This window comes from Fistularia commersonii, chromosome 26 (assembly GCF_037954325.1).
Source record: "Fistularia commersonii isolate RoL2024-O1a breed Wild chromosome 26, RoL_Fcom_v1.0, whole genome shotgun sequence".
Taxonomy (NCBI): Eukaryota; Metazoa; Chordata; class Actinopteri; order Syngnathiformes; family Fistulariidae; genus Fistularia; species Fistularia commersonii.
This window is the reverse complement of record NC_141309.1, coordinates 11,893,153-11,907,716: the sequence shown is the minus strand read 5'-3', so window position 1 is coordinate 11,907,716 and position 14,564 is coordinate 11,893,153. Positions and strand designations below refer to the sequence as shown.

Sequence of the window (14,564 nt, the reverse complement as noted above, 5' to 3'; positions counted from 1 at the left end):
GATGTTGAAGTAAGCCGCTGCATGCTGCTGTTTACTTCTGTAACAATTCACATGTATGGCCCTTTTCAAATAAAAAATATCTATTCCTTGTTTTACTGCGGACAAATAACTTAATATAGTATCCCAACCTGGCAACCTTGCCTTACTTTTTTTTTTTTTTTTTTTACTAATGGTACTTTTAGGGTTAAATGGAGTAACTCTATTTAGACAATGCTTGCAAATAATCATATCTAGTTATGCAATCAGCAATAAAAATCTATATTAGCCATTTAAACATAATATAACACATTTGTACCCTTTGCCATTCCACTATAGTATCTCAGTATTCATACTAGCTAGTGAATGTCTAATACGGCAGGTTTTGTAAATTCATGGCCATAATACTGTGGAATATACCAAAAAAATAAAAATTGATAAATGAATAATAAAAAAAGACACCATTTAGATAGTAAAACATTTTTATTAGCAGAACGCTCCTTCGAGGGGGCAGGTGCCACTGAATACTATTTGCAATTGAGGATCTGTATACACCTCTTTCCAGCTGCTCTTTGATCACTATCTCCACTCAACTATTCAAGCACTGGTTATGGATACCTTCAAAAACTCCCAATCATGGACATTCTCAATTATTTCTTGAGATACCAGTGAAAGACTTTGGAAGAAAATCAGTGGGAGAAGTATTGAATCCACATTAGTCTTCACTTACTGATGTTTTTTTTTTTTTTTTTTTTACACAAATGTATTTGGCATAACATGTGTCATAAGACAATATATTCATACTGCTGGATGTAAAAGGCTTTAAAATCAGTTTGGCTATTAGTTGTCCCCTCCACAGAGTGCAAGCAGGATCTTTTCATAATCTCCTTTAGTGTCATCCTGAAAGAAAGAAAACATTTATTTAACAAAAAATCTCCAAATCAAGGTTTAGGAGGGCTTCTTTGTCATTACAACTGACTGACTTCTCACCAAAATATCCTTGTACAGTGTTTTTCCATATTTCTTCTTGTATTCTTCCTTGATTCTCTTCATGTCTTTTTCAGAGCGGCTCACCATAATACGGGTCAGGATGTGTTTACGAGTTCCTGAACCCTGCATGTCAGAAAAAGGGAAAAAAAAATCATAAATGGAAACTTGGAGAGGCAGTTGAAGTTTCCTGTGGTTTCGCTTCTTTTCCTTTCCAATACTTATGTAAGTAGCAGCTTGTACCGTACCTTCATGGCCAAATTCAGCTTCTCTGCAAAGAATGCAGACCGGCTCCCAGCACACTTGACTAGAATAGTTGAAAATGATTCATGTTTACATCAGATCTATCCATCGTGAGTGTCACTACAATTACACTCACAAAAGAAAGTTTTGTAATATAGATTTTTGCCTTTACCTACTGCAGTGAGACAATTTTCAATATCCCCCTTCATCTCCAGGTCAATGGCTTTGGCCACATCCACTTTGCTGTACTTTGTGTATCTGTCAAAAACTAGGCGACAAAGAAGGGAAAATACACACCATCAACATCGGAGGTTCCAAAAGTGAGGCTGGTTTGAAAATGAGGTTCCTTAAATGATTAGATATAATAAAAATTTCATTATTTACGTATGAACATGCAGAGTTGGGGAATCAAAAGGGAAATAAGAAATACCTTATCTTTGTCATTTGCTTTTTTTGTTGTTGTCACTCACAACTCTTAATTTTGCTTGTTTTCTTTAGCATTTTTTTTTTACTTATTTCAAAATTCAGCGAATGCAATGCCAACAAAGTACCAACATTACTTAAATTTCACAATGTCAAAACTAAGATGTGGGTGCAGCAATCATTTATATTTAACCTCCCCTCCACCAATTTGGGTATCATGACTGTCCTGCTTGTTTTGGGTCATCGGGACCTACATGTTTTGAGGGTCTGTTCGATAAAAAATGGAGTTGCGGAAAATTGCAGGAAAATTGCAGGAAGGCACCTTGACGAAGATGAGGGGCACTCCTGCTGGTAAGGATTTCAATGAAAGCAGAGCAGTCTTTTCCCTTCCTTCCCTCTCCAGCCTCATACAAAGCCCTGGCATCGCTGTCAACCAGCTGCTCGCACACACCCTCAGTCCGGCCAGCCTTTGAAAAATACAGACAAGGCATATTTTCAGAGCTGGATAAAAAAATGGTGTCTTTAGGGGAATATTTGTTTCATCTAAGGTCACTCTACACACTATCGGACAGGATGGGAGGTGGTTCCTGTAGCCAGTATTCCCTCTTCCTGCGTTTGATATTGAGGATCGTAGGTAGCTCAAATCTGCCATTTCTTAAGATTAAGCAAAGTATTTTAGATAATGAGTAAAATTACAATCAGAATTGGTAAGAAAATAAACACAAGATATCTATGTACAGTTAATTATGTTTCTCTTCGACTATGTAAATATCTAAAAAAAAGTGACAGGAACTATCAGATAATTTCTTACGAAAAAGTTGATCAGTTTGACCATAAACAACTAAACAAATTTATGGGAGAATGCCAAAAAAAACATCCTAAAGAAGAAAAGTCAAGTTAAAATAATTTTCCACTTTGTTTATAATACTATATTTTTTGTTAAAGTGAATATCAGGGGGTAGGGCAGTTTATTAATAATTTGTTTTGTTTTTGTGGTCAAAATCCCACATAAAAATTAATTATAAAAACAAGCGGAGGTCTTCTTGTCTTGGCAACTGGAATTGAATTTCTTGAAATGTCTTCCAGTGAAGAATTTCAAATCCAGTTGCCAAGGCAAGAAGATTTCGACAAGAATAAACGCAAGAATGAAAACACATATACCTTGCAGAGTGCAAGTAGAGCAGCCCTGAAGTCTCCACTGGTGTCGGACCTGATGTCATCCTCTAGGTCCTTCTTGTAATCTGGAGGATATAAAAACACCACTTGGGTTTACAAAGCGCACTTTGTTTCCACTATCTTTAACAGACCAGAAGCTGACATTTTTAGTATTGCTTCACTTAATATTGAGGAATGATTTATAGGAAAACATAATTGCTGTAACAAACCATCCTTATAGGCCTTTTTAATTTCCAAAATCTCTGTGTTGGTTCGAGAGGCTAAAACCTCTATCAGGGTGTCCTCGTCTGTTCCCAAACCCTGAGAAGCGAACATACAGGTATAGGTGTTAAGTCAGTAATTCCTTAATGGTCAATTCTTAATATGACTTCATCATCATCCTCATCATTATTGGTACACAACAGTATGTGCATGAGAATGTATGTATGTTTGTGCACTGTCTGGGGTTGTCATAGTAAACTGATACTGTTATAACTGTGATGGTTACAGATTAACATGAATAACTAATATATTGTGATAAACTAGAAATAATCCAGAACTAACTCCTTGGTTCACATACCAAAGCACCCCTGTTAATTCAAATTAATTTTTACAACTAAAAATGACATTTAGAAACAATTCAACTGACTACTTTTATACAATGTATGATTATTTACAGTGTTCCCTGATAATTTTGTCATGAAAATTTGATATCACAACAGTCATAATACCTTCATGGCCATTTTGAGCAGATAAGCATCATACTGGGCTGGTGTTTTCAGAAGAGCCATCACCACATCCTCCAGGTCCCCTTTCAGCGCCTTAGCCAGTGCCACTTCCAGGGGCTTTAACCAGTAAATGCAATATTTGAGACCATATCATTTTAGACGTGTAACAGTGTGTGTACTCAAGAAGGGAAGTTTAATAGTGTCTAGCGTGGGAAATTGCCATTACCTTGCCAGAAGCTTGCTGATAAGCATGTTTGATCTGTTGTCTCTGCGCGTTGCTCCTTTTCACTAGTACTTCAATGATGGTGTTCTCATCCACACCTGCAGTGATTACATTTCGTCTGTTAACTGTGATTGTTAAATGTAGAAACTGCTTATTTCACTTTATCACAAAAGCAGATGCACTAACCAAAAACTAAATAGATACGAGTGGAATAGTGGGATGAAGTTGCAGATACATCATCACACACAAGTCCAAAGTGATGACAGGCTAAGAAATTAGTTTCAAGGCTATTTACTTACCTTATTTGCTTTACACTTATCTTAGCATTTAATGATAGATTTTCTTGGCTTGCTTACACCATCAGGTTTTTAAATCTAAAGTGTCAAGTTCTAATCACCAATCATATCACCAATTTCACTATCACACAGAGTTTCCTTCGGAAAACAGATTTAAAGTCAAAAAATGTGAGACACTTGTCTGACTCATGTCCAAATAATTTGTCTTGACTCCAGATCTCAAATGATATCCTCCAACAGAGGACGACTGAGGCCTACTATTGCTGTTTAACCAGCAACACAGCATGTTTGACAGCAGGAGGTGCTCAAGGTTTGGCCAAATACAGCCGACTCATCCTGGGAAGGGGACACAGTAAGACAAGTTCACACACGCCTTCCTTTGTCCCTGCACATTGTTAAAGAAAATAAATAATCACCTTTTGCCTTGATGGCCTGATCCAAGGTTGCTGCATCTCCACTTGGACAGAAGCTGGGAGCTGGTGTCACTGTTCCCTCATTCTTTAAGACCTGACAGACACAACGTACTGTAGGTAAGTATGTGTTTTGTAAATACTTGACATGCAGCTGATATTGTGCAAGCGTCAGTGTATTCAGATAAGCGAAAAAGAATTACTGGATTGCTTAGCCTGAACCCTCAATCTTTCATGGCAACAAGCATTTTTTTTCTCCATACAAATTACAGAGCTGTTTCTGAAATGTTATTTTGCTCAATGGAAATCCCCTCTGATGTCTCACCTTATACTTTTCAGTATAAATAATGTTTTCATACATGACTGTGTTTGAATTGGTCAAAACATAAACAAAGCTGCGCAGGAGAGCAAGACTGAAACTATAATGGATTATGTCAAATGTTCTTTTTGTCTGCTTTAAGAAACTATGGAAAGGGGAAGCGGAATTTTCTTCTGTTTGAAGAGTTTATAAAGGGAGGGGTGAAAATTCCTGCATCTGTGAGTCACACAAGCGCATGACCGTGAATGGTACCATTTTTTTTAAACAATCTTTACTTCCCACACTCACTTCTCCTCGATAACCCCAATCATTTTATTCTGTTCAGTCCATCTTTTTTTCTTTCTCTATCTAAACATTCAAACTTCCCACATATTCATATCCTCATCACTATCCTCCACGCCCCTTTCCCTCTATTGCTCTGAATGCTGCCTACTAAAATTTTCCATCCAAGCATACCACAGGAAGGAGAAAGGGGGAAAAACAGAGTGGTTGGCCTTAGCAATTGGAAGAGAGCTTCAGTTACGTACTGAGTCATCTGGCATGCCCAGATAGACCGTCTGCATCATGAACTCTCTGATGAAAGACATGGTGGAACCGCTGGAGTCTGCCAGATGGGGAGAAGAGAAGAGAAGAGTAAAACAGAAGTAAAGAGAAAGAGGAACAGTGCAGAGGAAAGCCAGTTAAACATAATTGCATGATGTAAAATAATCCACATGAGAATAAATACAAGATCAGCCTTGTAAGACTGGTGTGTAAAGTACATTGAAAAGATTTTAGAATATATTCCAAACAGCACTGATCCCATGCTGTTGAGGCTTCTTTAAACTCTTAATTCCCACAAGGGTGTGATCGCTTTCCCTAATCCACTCCTGTAGGAAAGTAGTTTCTTTATATTTACAGGAGGTTTTATGTCAGCTGGCGATTACATAACGCACAGCCTGCGTGACCACACCCACGGCCAACTTTAAACCGGATAACTATAGTAAGTTGAAAAGCATTTTGGTGCAATTTGTGAGGAAACCCTTCCGTGGAAGAGGACGGATCGCCTCTGCTTTAGATTCAAGTGCGAACATTGATGCCTCCTCAGGAGAACCGCACCCACCTTCCCAGCCGCACCCGCAAAGTTTGCATCCACAGCAAGACAGCCAAACCACTATCACGCAAACTTCCCCCCCTAGTCTTGAATTTAAATAAACACATTTTTTAAAGAGTTTGGATATGTAAATTGCTTACCGTGTTGGTTTTTAAGGGGAGTAGAATTCTTCTCACTGTGCTCTGAGGGACGATGCAACAGCAAAGAAAATATATTTATAGTCACAGGAGAACCGCACCTAGTGACGGACGCGGCCCACGCCTCCCAGCGCTGCTGCGATTGGGCCGGACAGCCCGCTGCCACGGCGGCGCCCAGGCTCCTCCAGGAGGCAGAGCCATGCGGGGAAAAAAACAAAAAAAACAAAAAAAAAAACAGGAAGAAGCTTTGGTTCGCTCACTCCGTTGCAGATTTAAAGCAGACACTGCACCCAGACACATCTGTATGTTCGCGATCACTTCTAAATAGTAGAATTTCACTGGTTGTATTGCAATGATGAGTCGATTAATACTCTTTTTTTAACCGTTTCAATGCTGTTAATAGTCCATCTGGATCTATTTTATTTAAGTTATGGATGCTATTTTATTCCTTTTCAGCTCACTTTGTGTTTTTATTCGTACTTCATATGGCCGTTTCTGGAATGATTATACACAATTAAAGCATGTTGCAATAAGATTTTGAGAAAGTGTTAAATAAACACCTCCATTTAAAATTCACTTGACAATAACTCGGCCTGGAGTAGCTAAGACCAGCAAATATTGGCTCCTAGATCCTGGAATGCCTCTTGTCCGATGAGGTCATGGGCTTCCTGGAGGAGTGGCACGTTGTCATGGCAACGCAGAGGTTGACGCGACCTGTGGGCGACTTGGCCCACGCAGGAGCAGTTTTCACGTAGACGGGTGGAGCAGCAAGGAGGAGCAACACACGCCTTCACGTCATTTCAACACATCAGCAAACTGACTGACCTTTAATCACACTAGTCATTTCTTCATCTATTGTGAAGGATGACTCCAGCAGTGTTACGTCTTGAAGTCAAAACTGAGGTAGTATATTTGTAAGTAAATGGAAATAAAGAAATGTCCAAATTTGGGGAGTTTAGGTCGTTTGGCTGGATCTCTGGAATGTCTGGAATTCATCTTTGAAGATGAGCAGAGCAAATAAAATGGCCATATATGTGACTACATATAGCACGTCTTCTTCTTTCGGCTTTTCCCTTCAGAGGTCGCCACAGTGAATCAACTCTCTCAGTCTAACCATATTCTCTGTATCTTCCTCTCTCATGCAAACTACCTTCATATTCTCTCTCACTACAACCATAAATCTTCTCTTTGGTCTTCCTCGAGACCTCTTGCCTGGTAAGTCCAATTCCAGCATCCGTCTACCAATATATTCACTATCCCTCCTCTGCACATGACCGAACCATCTCCGTCTGGCTTCTCTGACCTTCTCTCCAAAACATCTAACATGTGCTGTTCCTCTGATAGACTCATTCCTGATCCTATCCATCATGGTCACTCCCAAAGAGAACCTCAATATCTTCATCTCTGCAACCTCGAGTTCCGCCTCCTGTCTTTTCGTCATCGTAACAGTTTCCAGTCCATACATCATCGCTGGTCTCACCACTGTCTTGTACACCTTTCCTTTTATTCTGGCTGATAGTCTTCTATCACATAATACCCCTGACACTTTTCTCCAACCATTCCAACCTGCTTGAACCCGTCTCTTCACCTCTTTTCCACACCCTCCGTTGCTCTGGACTGTTGACCCCAAGTACGTGAAATCCTCCAGCTTCTTGATCTCCACTCCCTGTAGCCTCACCGTTCCGCCCGAGTTCCTCTCATTCACACACATATACTCTATCTTGCTGCGACTAACTTTCATTCCTCTCCTTTCCAGAGCAAACCTCCACCTTTCTAGATTTTCCTCTGCCTGTTTTCTGCTCTTACTACAGATCCCAATGTCATCTGCAAACATCATGGTCCATGGGGATTCCTGTCTCACCTCATCTGTCAGCCTGTCCATCACCACTGCAAACAAGAAGGGGCTCAGATCTGATCCCTGATGGAGTCCCACCTCCACCTTGAACTTGACTACATATAGCACATAATGTCGATAAAAATGATATGGTAATGCTTTTCTTCCCATGGTCAGCTGAGCTTGTATGTGTGTGTGTGTGTGTGTGTGTCTGACTCACACTCTGGAAACCTGAGGACTTTTATTTACCCGCTCAGTGGGGTTTAGGCCGTTACCTGGTGAAACCCCATCTGTGCAGTTTTAATATTTAAAGACGGTCGAGAGTTTGGTTCCTCAGAGACCAGGATCGATCCATATCCTGTTCGGTGGTCAGTGCAGCTATACACAAACTAAATCACACACATGATCGGGGATTGAGAAGAGGTGAGTGTTTTATGAGTTTTATTCCATTTTTTCCACTTTGTAAACTTTTCAACACTATTTGATTTTTGGGGGGTTGGGGAGTGTAATCTGAATTCCATTAAACATAACATTTTGTATCTGCATGTTATTTAACAAATATTTAAAAATGTATTTGTATTGACACTTTGTGTGTTGACGATGATTCTGCTGTTTGTATTAGCACATGGAAATTAAAATATTTAGTTTTGCAGTTTCTGCCTTTTTATTAACAGGCAGGATTCATCCCTGCAGTGAATGTACCATGTTACTTTACTGATGTGCATTTAATTTGAAGCCACAATGTGGTATAATACATATCAATTACATATAGTTAGAAGTGAAACAATTATTCAATTGTCATTCTAGCAATTAATAGCACAACTTTTATTGGAAATAACGCTTTTCTTCTTTTGGTCAGGTTTCTGTAAAACTTGGTGTTCTTAGACCACCCAATAACAGCAGTGGCAACAGACGCATCAAATGAAAATGTATGTAAATTCTTCTGGAGTTGAGAACGGATCCTATTCGCTGACCTTTCTGGGTAAGAAAGTAGGGCGACATCATTCCGTGGCACCAGCAGGAAAGCAGCGTGAGTAATGAACAAATCAACAAGACCTGTATATTAACAATGTATAAATATGTCCAGAGATCATAAGGTTTAAAAGTTTCCACAGCACAGCTGCTTCCTTTGTGAAGGAATGTGGCAAGGCAAACTTGAGGCATTGTTGGTGGAGGGACGTCATGAGGATTCTGATTAAGAATTTACATAGATATTTACACACCAATAAACATAGTTTATTCTGTACTTCAGTTAGTTAATTCGTGCTTGGACTCGTTTCCTTTCTCCTGCTAACTGAAAGAGGGGGAGATTTATTGTCTTTGAGCAATATGGGTGAGAATTGGTGAGCATTATTCATCCTTCCGTACTTCTTTTTTATACCACAGCTGGTAATCTGCAGGCAGGGGTCTCTGTTTGTTTTGTTCACCAGTCTTACTGCTAAAAGGGATCAAGTCTTTTAGGTCCCAGGCCTTTAGCTGCATTCCTCCCTGCATGAGAAATTTAAGCAAAATCAGTTTTATTTGCACAAATATATGTATTTATTTTAGTGGCAAATTGTGGGTCGGCCTCTGCTAAGTTAAACAGAACATTGATATCAACGTGACAAATTATCAGTATCCCCCACCACTTCTACTGAGCCACAAACTAGTCTCTAAAATGAACACTGGCATTCACAAATAACTTTGTGAAACTAGATTTTAGAATATAACACTGAGGCTGTCTGTTCACCTGTTCAATCATTTTTCAACATTTCATTTCACCTGATAATTTCAAGCTGAAACCCTCCCAATATGGATTGTGTTTGTTTGGAATCCAGCCACAAAACTATATATTACATGTATTTCTTTTTTGCCTATTTGTTCTGCATATGCACATGCATGTAATCTGATTATTTTAAGGTGCCTGGGAAACCAGCCATGGATCTAACAGCCTGGACGACCCTGTGGTACCAACACAACCAAGTCAAGTCCAAGTGACGCCTCAGGTCATGGAGGATTTACCAGGCTGTGTACCACAGCTGAAGGATGAGAGGCCATGTCCAATAATTCATAATATTCAGTGTGAAGACAAGAAAACAGGTCAGAGCAGTAAGCCTCGTCTACCCAGTCATTTTAAAGGAAAACTCAGATCCTCTAGTGATTTATATTTCTAACATCAAACTAAGCTCCAAACTAAGCAAGTCAACTGCTTTGATATAATGCTTTTATATACCGTAATTGTTATCTTTGGCTGAATCAGATGTATTTCTAACTTTGTTCTCACACCCAATCTGAAAAATGTTTGTCGTTTAATTCATGACGCAATTGCTGATTCTTGTCTAAAGATTTCCATGGAAAACACACCCAATTACTTCTTCCAACAAAGAGTTGACAGGATGAAATCATGATGATGTTTGGAATGGAATGTGTCAACATTTCAGATAAGTTGAGCCCAGATATTGGATTTCTTTCAAAAATAAGAATTAACATTGATTATCCACTCCAAGTAGGGAATGCATCAACTTTACCTCAATAGTAAAATGGTGAAATGATTCGCAGTGTAACATAACAGCAAATATCAATGAATAAATGCTCATCTATCCCCTATGATAACAAAGAAATACGGCGAGTTTCAAATAGTCTACCAGCCAAGCATCATCTGTCGGGCACACAAACACACACAGTTTGGCATCTTTTTTCATGTTGTAATGAATGTTATCAATGTGCTTAATGTTCTTTCCCAGTCAACTGGTATACTGTATTTAATGCATTCATGGAGGACAAATTAAGATTTTTTTTGTTTAGCAATGTGTTTTACTGTTATCATCAAAGTTTCCGCATTTCCTTGATTCAGAACATCAAGGCGCATTTTTGGCAAGTTATATCATAACTGTTTGTAAATCATTTGTTCCTGGGCTCACCTCTTTAGAATTCTCAATAAATTGGTGCATGTTCAGTTATGTCTGCTTGGTTATTGCAGTTATTCATCGCAAAAGCACAAGTAAAGAAGATTCAACAGCTTCATTGGTATAAATTCATAGAAGGCAGCCTCAGGGCGGCACGGGCCGGTGTCTCCCTGAGCCAGAACAGACAGGAGTACAGGGGGATACAGTGTAAGGTAAAGATAGAGGTAGCAAAGGCAAAGCAAAAGGCATACGATGACCTGTATGCTCGGTTGGAACGTAGGGAGGGCGAGAATGGTCTATAAAGGTTGGCAAAACAGAGAGATAAAGATGGAAAGGATGTACAACAGGTCCGGTTGATTAAGGATAGAGAGGGAAATGTATTGACAGATGCTAGAAGAGTGACGGGACGATGGAGGAAAATGGAAGAGAGGCAAGGGTAGAAGAGGTGAATATTGTAGACCACAAAGTAGCAGAGATTAGCACAAGTGAAGTGAGGAAGACGTTGAAGAGGATGAAGAGTGGAAAGGTAGTTGATTCTGATGATATACCTGTGGAGGTGTGGAAGTTTCGAGGAGAGGCAGCGGTAGGGTTTCTTACTAGATTATTCAACAGGATCTTAGAGAGTGAGTAGATGCCTGAAGAATGGAGACGATGTGTAATGGTGCCCATTTTAAGAATAAGGTGGATGTGCAGAATTGCGGCAGCTATAGAGAGATGAAGTTGATAAGCCATTAAATGAAGTTTTGGGAAAGAGTAGTGGAAACCAGACTGAGAGCAGAAGTCAGAATTTGTGAACAGCAGTATGACTTCATGCCTAGAAAAAGTACTGCAGATACAGTATTTGCTTTGAGAATGCTAATAGAAAAGTACAGAGAAGGCCAGAGGGAGTTGCATTGTGTTTTTGTAGACCTAGAAAAAGCATATGACAGGGTGCCAAGAGAGGAACTCTGGTATTCTATGAGTAAGTCAGGAGTGGCAGAGAAGTACTGTATGTTAGACCTGTGCAGGACATGTATGCTAGCAGTGAGACAGTGGTGCAGTGTGCTGTAGGGGTAACAGAGAAGTTTAAGGTGAAGGTGGGACTCCACCAAGTATCAGCATTGAGCCCCTTCTTGTTTGCAGTGGTGATGGACAGACTGGCAGATGAGGTGAGACAAGAATCCCCATGGACCATGATGCTTGCAGATGACATTGTGATCTGTAGTGAGAGCAGAGAGCATGTTGAGAAAAATCGAGAGAGGTGCAGGTATGTGCTATAAAGGAGAGAAATGAAAGTTAGTCGCAGGAAGACAGAGTATATGTCTGGGAATGAGAGGAACTCGGGTGGAACGGTGAGGCTACCGGGAGTGGAGATCAAGAAGCTGGAGGATTTCACGCACTTGGGGTCAACAGTCCAGAGCAACGGAGGGTGTGGAAAAGAGGTAAAGAAACGGGTTCAAGCAGGTTGGAATGGTTGGAGAAAGGTGTCAGAGTACTATGTGATCGAAGACTATCAGCCAGAATGAAAGGAAAGGTGTACAAGACAGTGGTGAGACCGGTAAGGCCCAGAAACAGTTAGAATGACGGAAAGACAGCAGGCAGGGCTAGAGGTCACAAAGATGAAGATGCTGAGGTTCTCTTTGGGAGTGACCAGGATGGATAGGATCAGGAATGAGTCTATCAGAGGAACAGCACATGTTAGATGTTTTGGAGAGAAGGTCAGAGAAGCCAGACGGAGATGGTTCGGTCATGTACAGAGGAGGGATAGGGAATATGTTGGTAGAGGAATTTTGGAATTAGAGCTGCCAGGCAGGAGGTCTCGAGGAAGACCAAAGAGAAGATTTATGGACATAGTGAGAGAGGATATGAGGGCAGTTGGTGCGAGAGAGGAGGATACAGAGAAAAGGGTTAGATAGAGAAGGTTCATTCGCTGTGGCGGCCCCTGAAGGGAAAAGCCGAAAGAAGAAGAAGAAGATTGGTACAAGTCCAAAGAAAGATCTTGGACAAAAGGTCATCCTCAGATGCAAGGACATATATCTTCATAGGTTCTCAAAACTCTTAAAAAAAATGAACAGATGAAGTTACCATTACTTTTTCTTATGGTACAATGAGTAATTCGTATTTTTAGTATGACCTAGAGAAGAGTCCATTGTTAGGCTCCAAGCTATGCAGATTTACAATGAAGTTACTGTCACACAGTTTTACTGGCTCTCAGACAGACTCACATGGTTCTCCTGATGCTGCTGCCCTGGAAGGCAATCCTGTGTTTCTACCAGACGAGAACCAGAGGAACTGTCATTGATAAGCCCAAATTGTGGGCACCTTATAGATTAGTCAATCAGACACCATCTTTTCACATTGAAGTTCTTTTATTTCAAATTCCTGCTCTAATTTTGTTCTCAGGCAACCACTTCTTTCAGCATGCACTCATTCTAACGTGTTCAGTCTAAATATCCTTATTCAACTGCTCACAATTTTCTATATATTAATCAGCAGCATTTATGCTTCCATTTCCTGTTGGCCTTGGCAGGACAAACTGAGCCACAGCTCCTGGAGCTGTGAGTGGAAAAAACAGGAGCCTGCAGAAAAAAGATAAAAACTTTGGAGAGGAATGCGAATCCAAACTACTTCTAATGCACAACTGGAGCTCCGCCTTGTGGCCATGTTCAAATCCAGGTTAAAAGTTATAAGGAGCGATCCTTAAAAGGAGTCATCGGAAGCATTATAACTTTTGTGATTTGAACCAACCCCTGATTTAAGAAATAAGTTTGTCCTTTTGTTGTCCTAAACCCCAAGTATGACTCATATTTCCTGTATGACAGATATTCATATACCTAGAACTGAAACAAATATTGAACCATAAAGCAGTGTTTTGTTGCATAACCAGGACAATTCCCTCTACTGTACACATATTTTCACATTTAAGACTTTTTCCAGATTGTATTACTGCCACTAGATGGCAACTGTTCATCATAAAATGTTTTATGACTGGTTTTGGCCACTTGCCTTTACTGTCTGGATTTAAAAACTGTAAGTTATGATATATTTTCATGGAAAGACATGTGTGGAGCCAGCAGTGGCCAAACCCACTGCATAAAAACCACGTAATGGTGAATAAATTCTAAGACAAGCCAGAAATTGACTTGTTTTTCAAAATTCCTAGGCTACCATCACGATATGATTTAATGTATCACTGCCTTATTTTCACATATAGCTAAATTTAGTAAGATAGCACTCAAACCCCTCATCAAAATATAATAATCTCTGTTGCACATAAAAAAAAAAAAAAATAGATGAATTACCCACTGTACCAAGTTCCTGTTTGCATTGGAATCCACACATCTTTCTTTGGCAGTTTGTCTCATCAATGGTGCAAACAATCATCATCATGTACATCCATATATCCATTATCTACAGCTTATCCTTCATTTAGGGTCGCAGTGGATGCCAATCTCAGCTGCCATTGGGTAAGAGGTTGGGGTAGAGGTCGCCAGTCAATTGCAGTGCCTCATATGAGACAGAAAAACAGTCACTCATCTGGCCAGTTTTCCCAATTTTTTTCCAATTAACCTGCTGCATGTTTTTGGATTGTGTAAAGAAACCAGAGAAACCTATGAAAACAAAGGGAGAACATGCAAACATGCACACACAAACCCCTGTTGGAATTGGACCAGGGTGCTGCGAGGCAGAAGCGCTAACCACTGCATCACCGTCCCACCCAGTAGTCCAACTACTTTAATCCAATGTTTATTAGCCATTCATTCTTTAGTAAAACTGCATCTCAATGAACTATTATTAGCCAAGTGAATACATTTATGAAGATGTAAGTGATACCACTTTGATAGCCATTAACCTAAACCAGGTTTTGGTGCACTT

At 39.9% G+C, this 14,564-nt stretch overlaps 1 protein-coding gene and 2 long non-coding RNA genes across 3 annotated transcripts; 2 read left to right on the top strand and 1 right to left on the bottom strand.

Moving 5' to 3' along the window:
- Window positions 1-440: 440 nt before the first annotated feature.
- Window positions 441-6,221, bottom strand: anxa1a (annexin A1a). The gene is made up of 12 exons (XM_086174153.1): window positions 5,994-6,221; window positions 5,288-5,364; window positions 4,448-4,538; window positions 3,739-3,833; window positions 3,516-3,629; window positions 3,015-3,105; window positions 2,791-2,870; window positions 1,952-2,096; window positions 1,379-1,474; window positions 1,212-1,270; window positions 967-1,089; window positions 441-876 (listed from the first exon to the last, which is right to left on the bottom strand). The coding sequence occupies exons 2-12, from the start codon at window positions 5,345-5,347 to the stop codon at window positions 817-819; spliced, it is 1,014 nt and encodes a 337-aa protein (XP_086030279.1). The 5' UTR covers window positions 5,348-5,364; window positions 5,994-6,221; the 3' UTR covers window positions 441-816.
- On the top strand, window positions 4,448-6,731 carry LOC147218622 (uncharacterized). Its single transcript, XR_015108814.1, has 3 exons — window positions 4,448-4,561; window positions 4,903-4,978; window positions 6,620-6,731. It is a non-coding gene; the product is annotated as an uncharacterized LOC147218622 (long non-coding RNA).
- Window positions 6,732-7,698: 967 nt separating this feature from the next.
- On the top strand, window positions 7,699-9,861 carry LOC147218621 (uncharacterized). Its single transcript, XR_015108815.1, has 3 exons — window positions 7,699-8,247; window positions 8,684-8,854; window positions 9,724-9,861. It is a non-coding gene; the product is annotated as an uncharacterized LOC147218621 (long non-coding RNA).
- Window positions 9,862-14,564: the final 4,703 nt, after the last annotated feature.

Excerpts from the sequence above, each read along its gene's own strand:
- anxa1a (XM_086174153.1), bottom strand. The coding sequence starts at position 5,347 with ATGTCTTTCATCAGAGAGTTCATGATGCAGACGGTCTATCTGGGCATG. Across the intron at positions 4,539-5,287 it reads TGGGCATGCCAGATGACTCA|GTCTTAAAGAATGAGGGAAC; the intron begins GTACGTAACTGA and ends TGTGTCTGTCAG. Across the intron at positions 2,871-3,014 it reads TAAAAAGGCCTATAAGGATG|ATTACAAGAAGGACCTAGAG; the intron begins GTTTGTTACAGC and ends TATATCCTCCAG.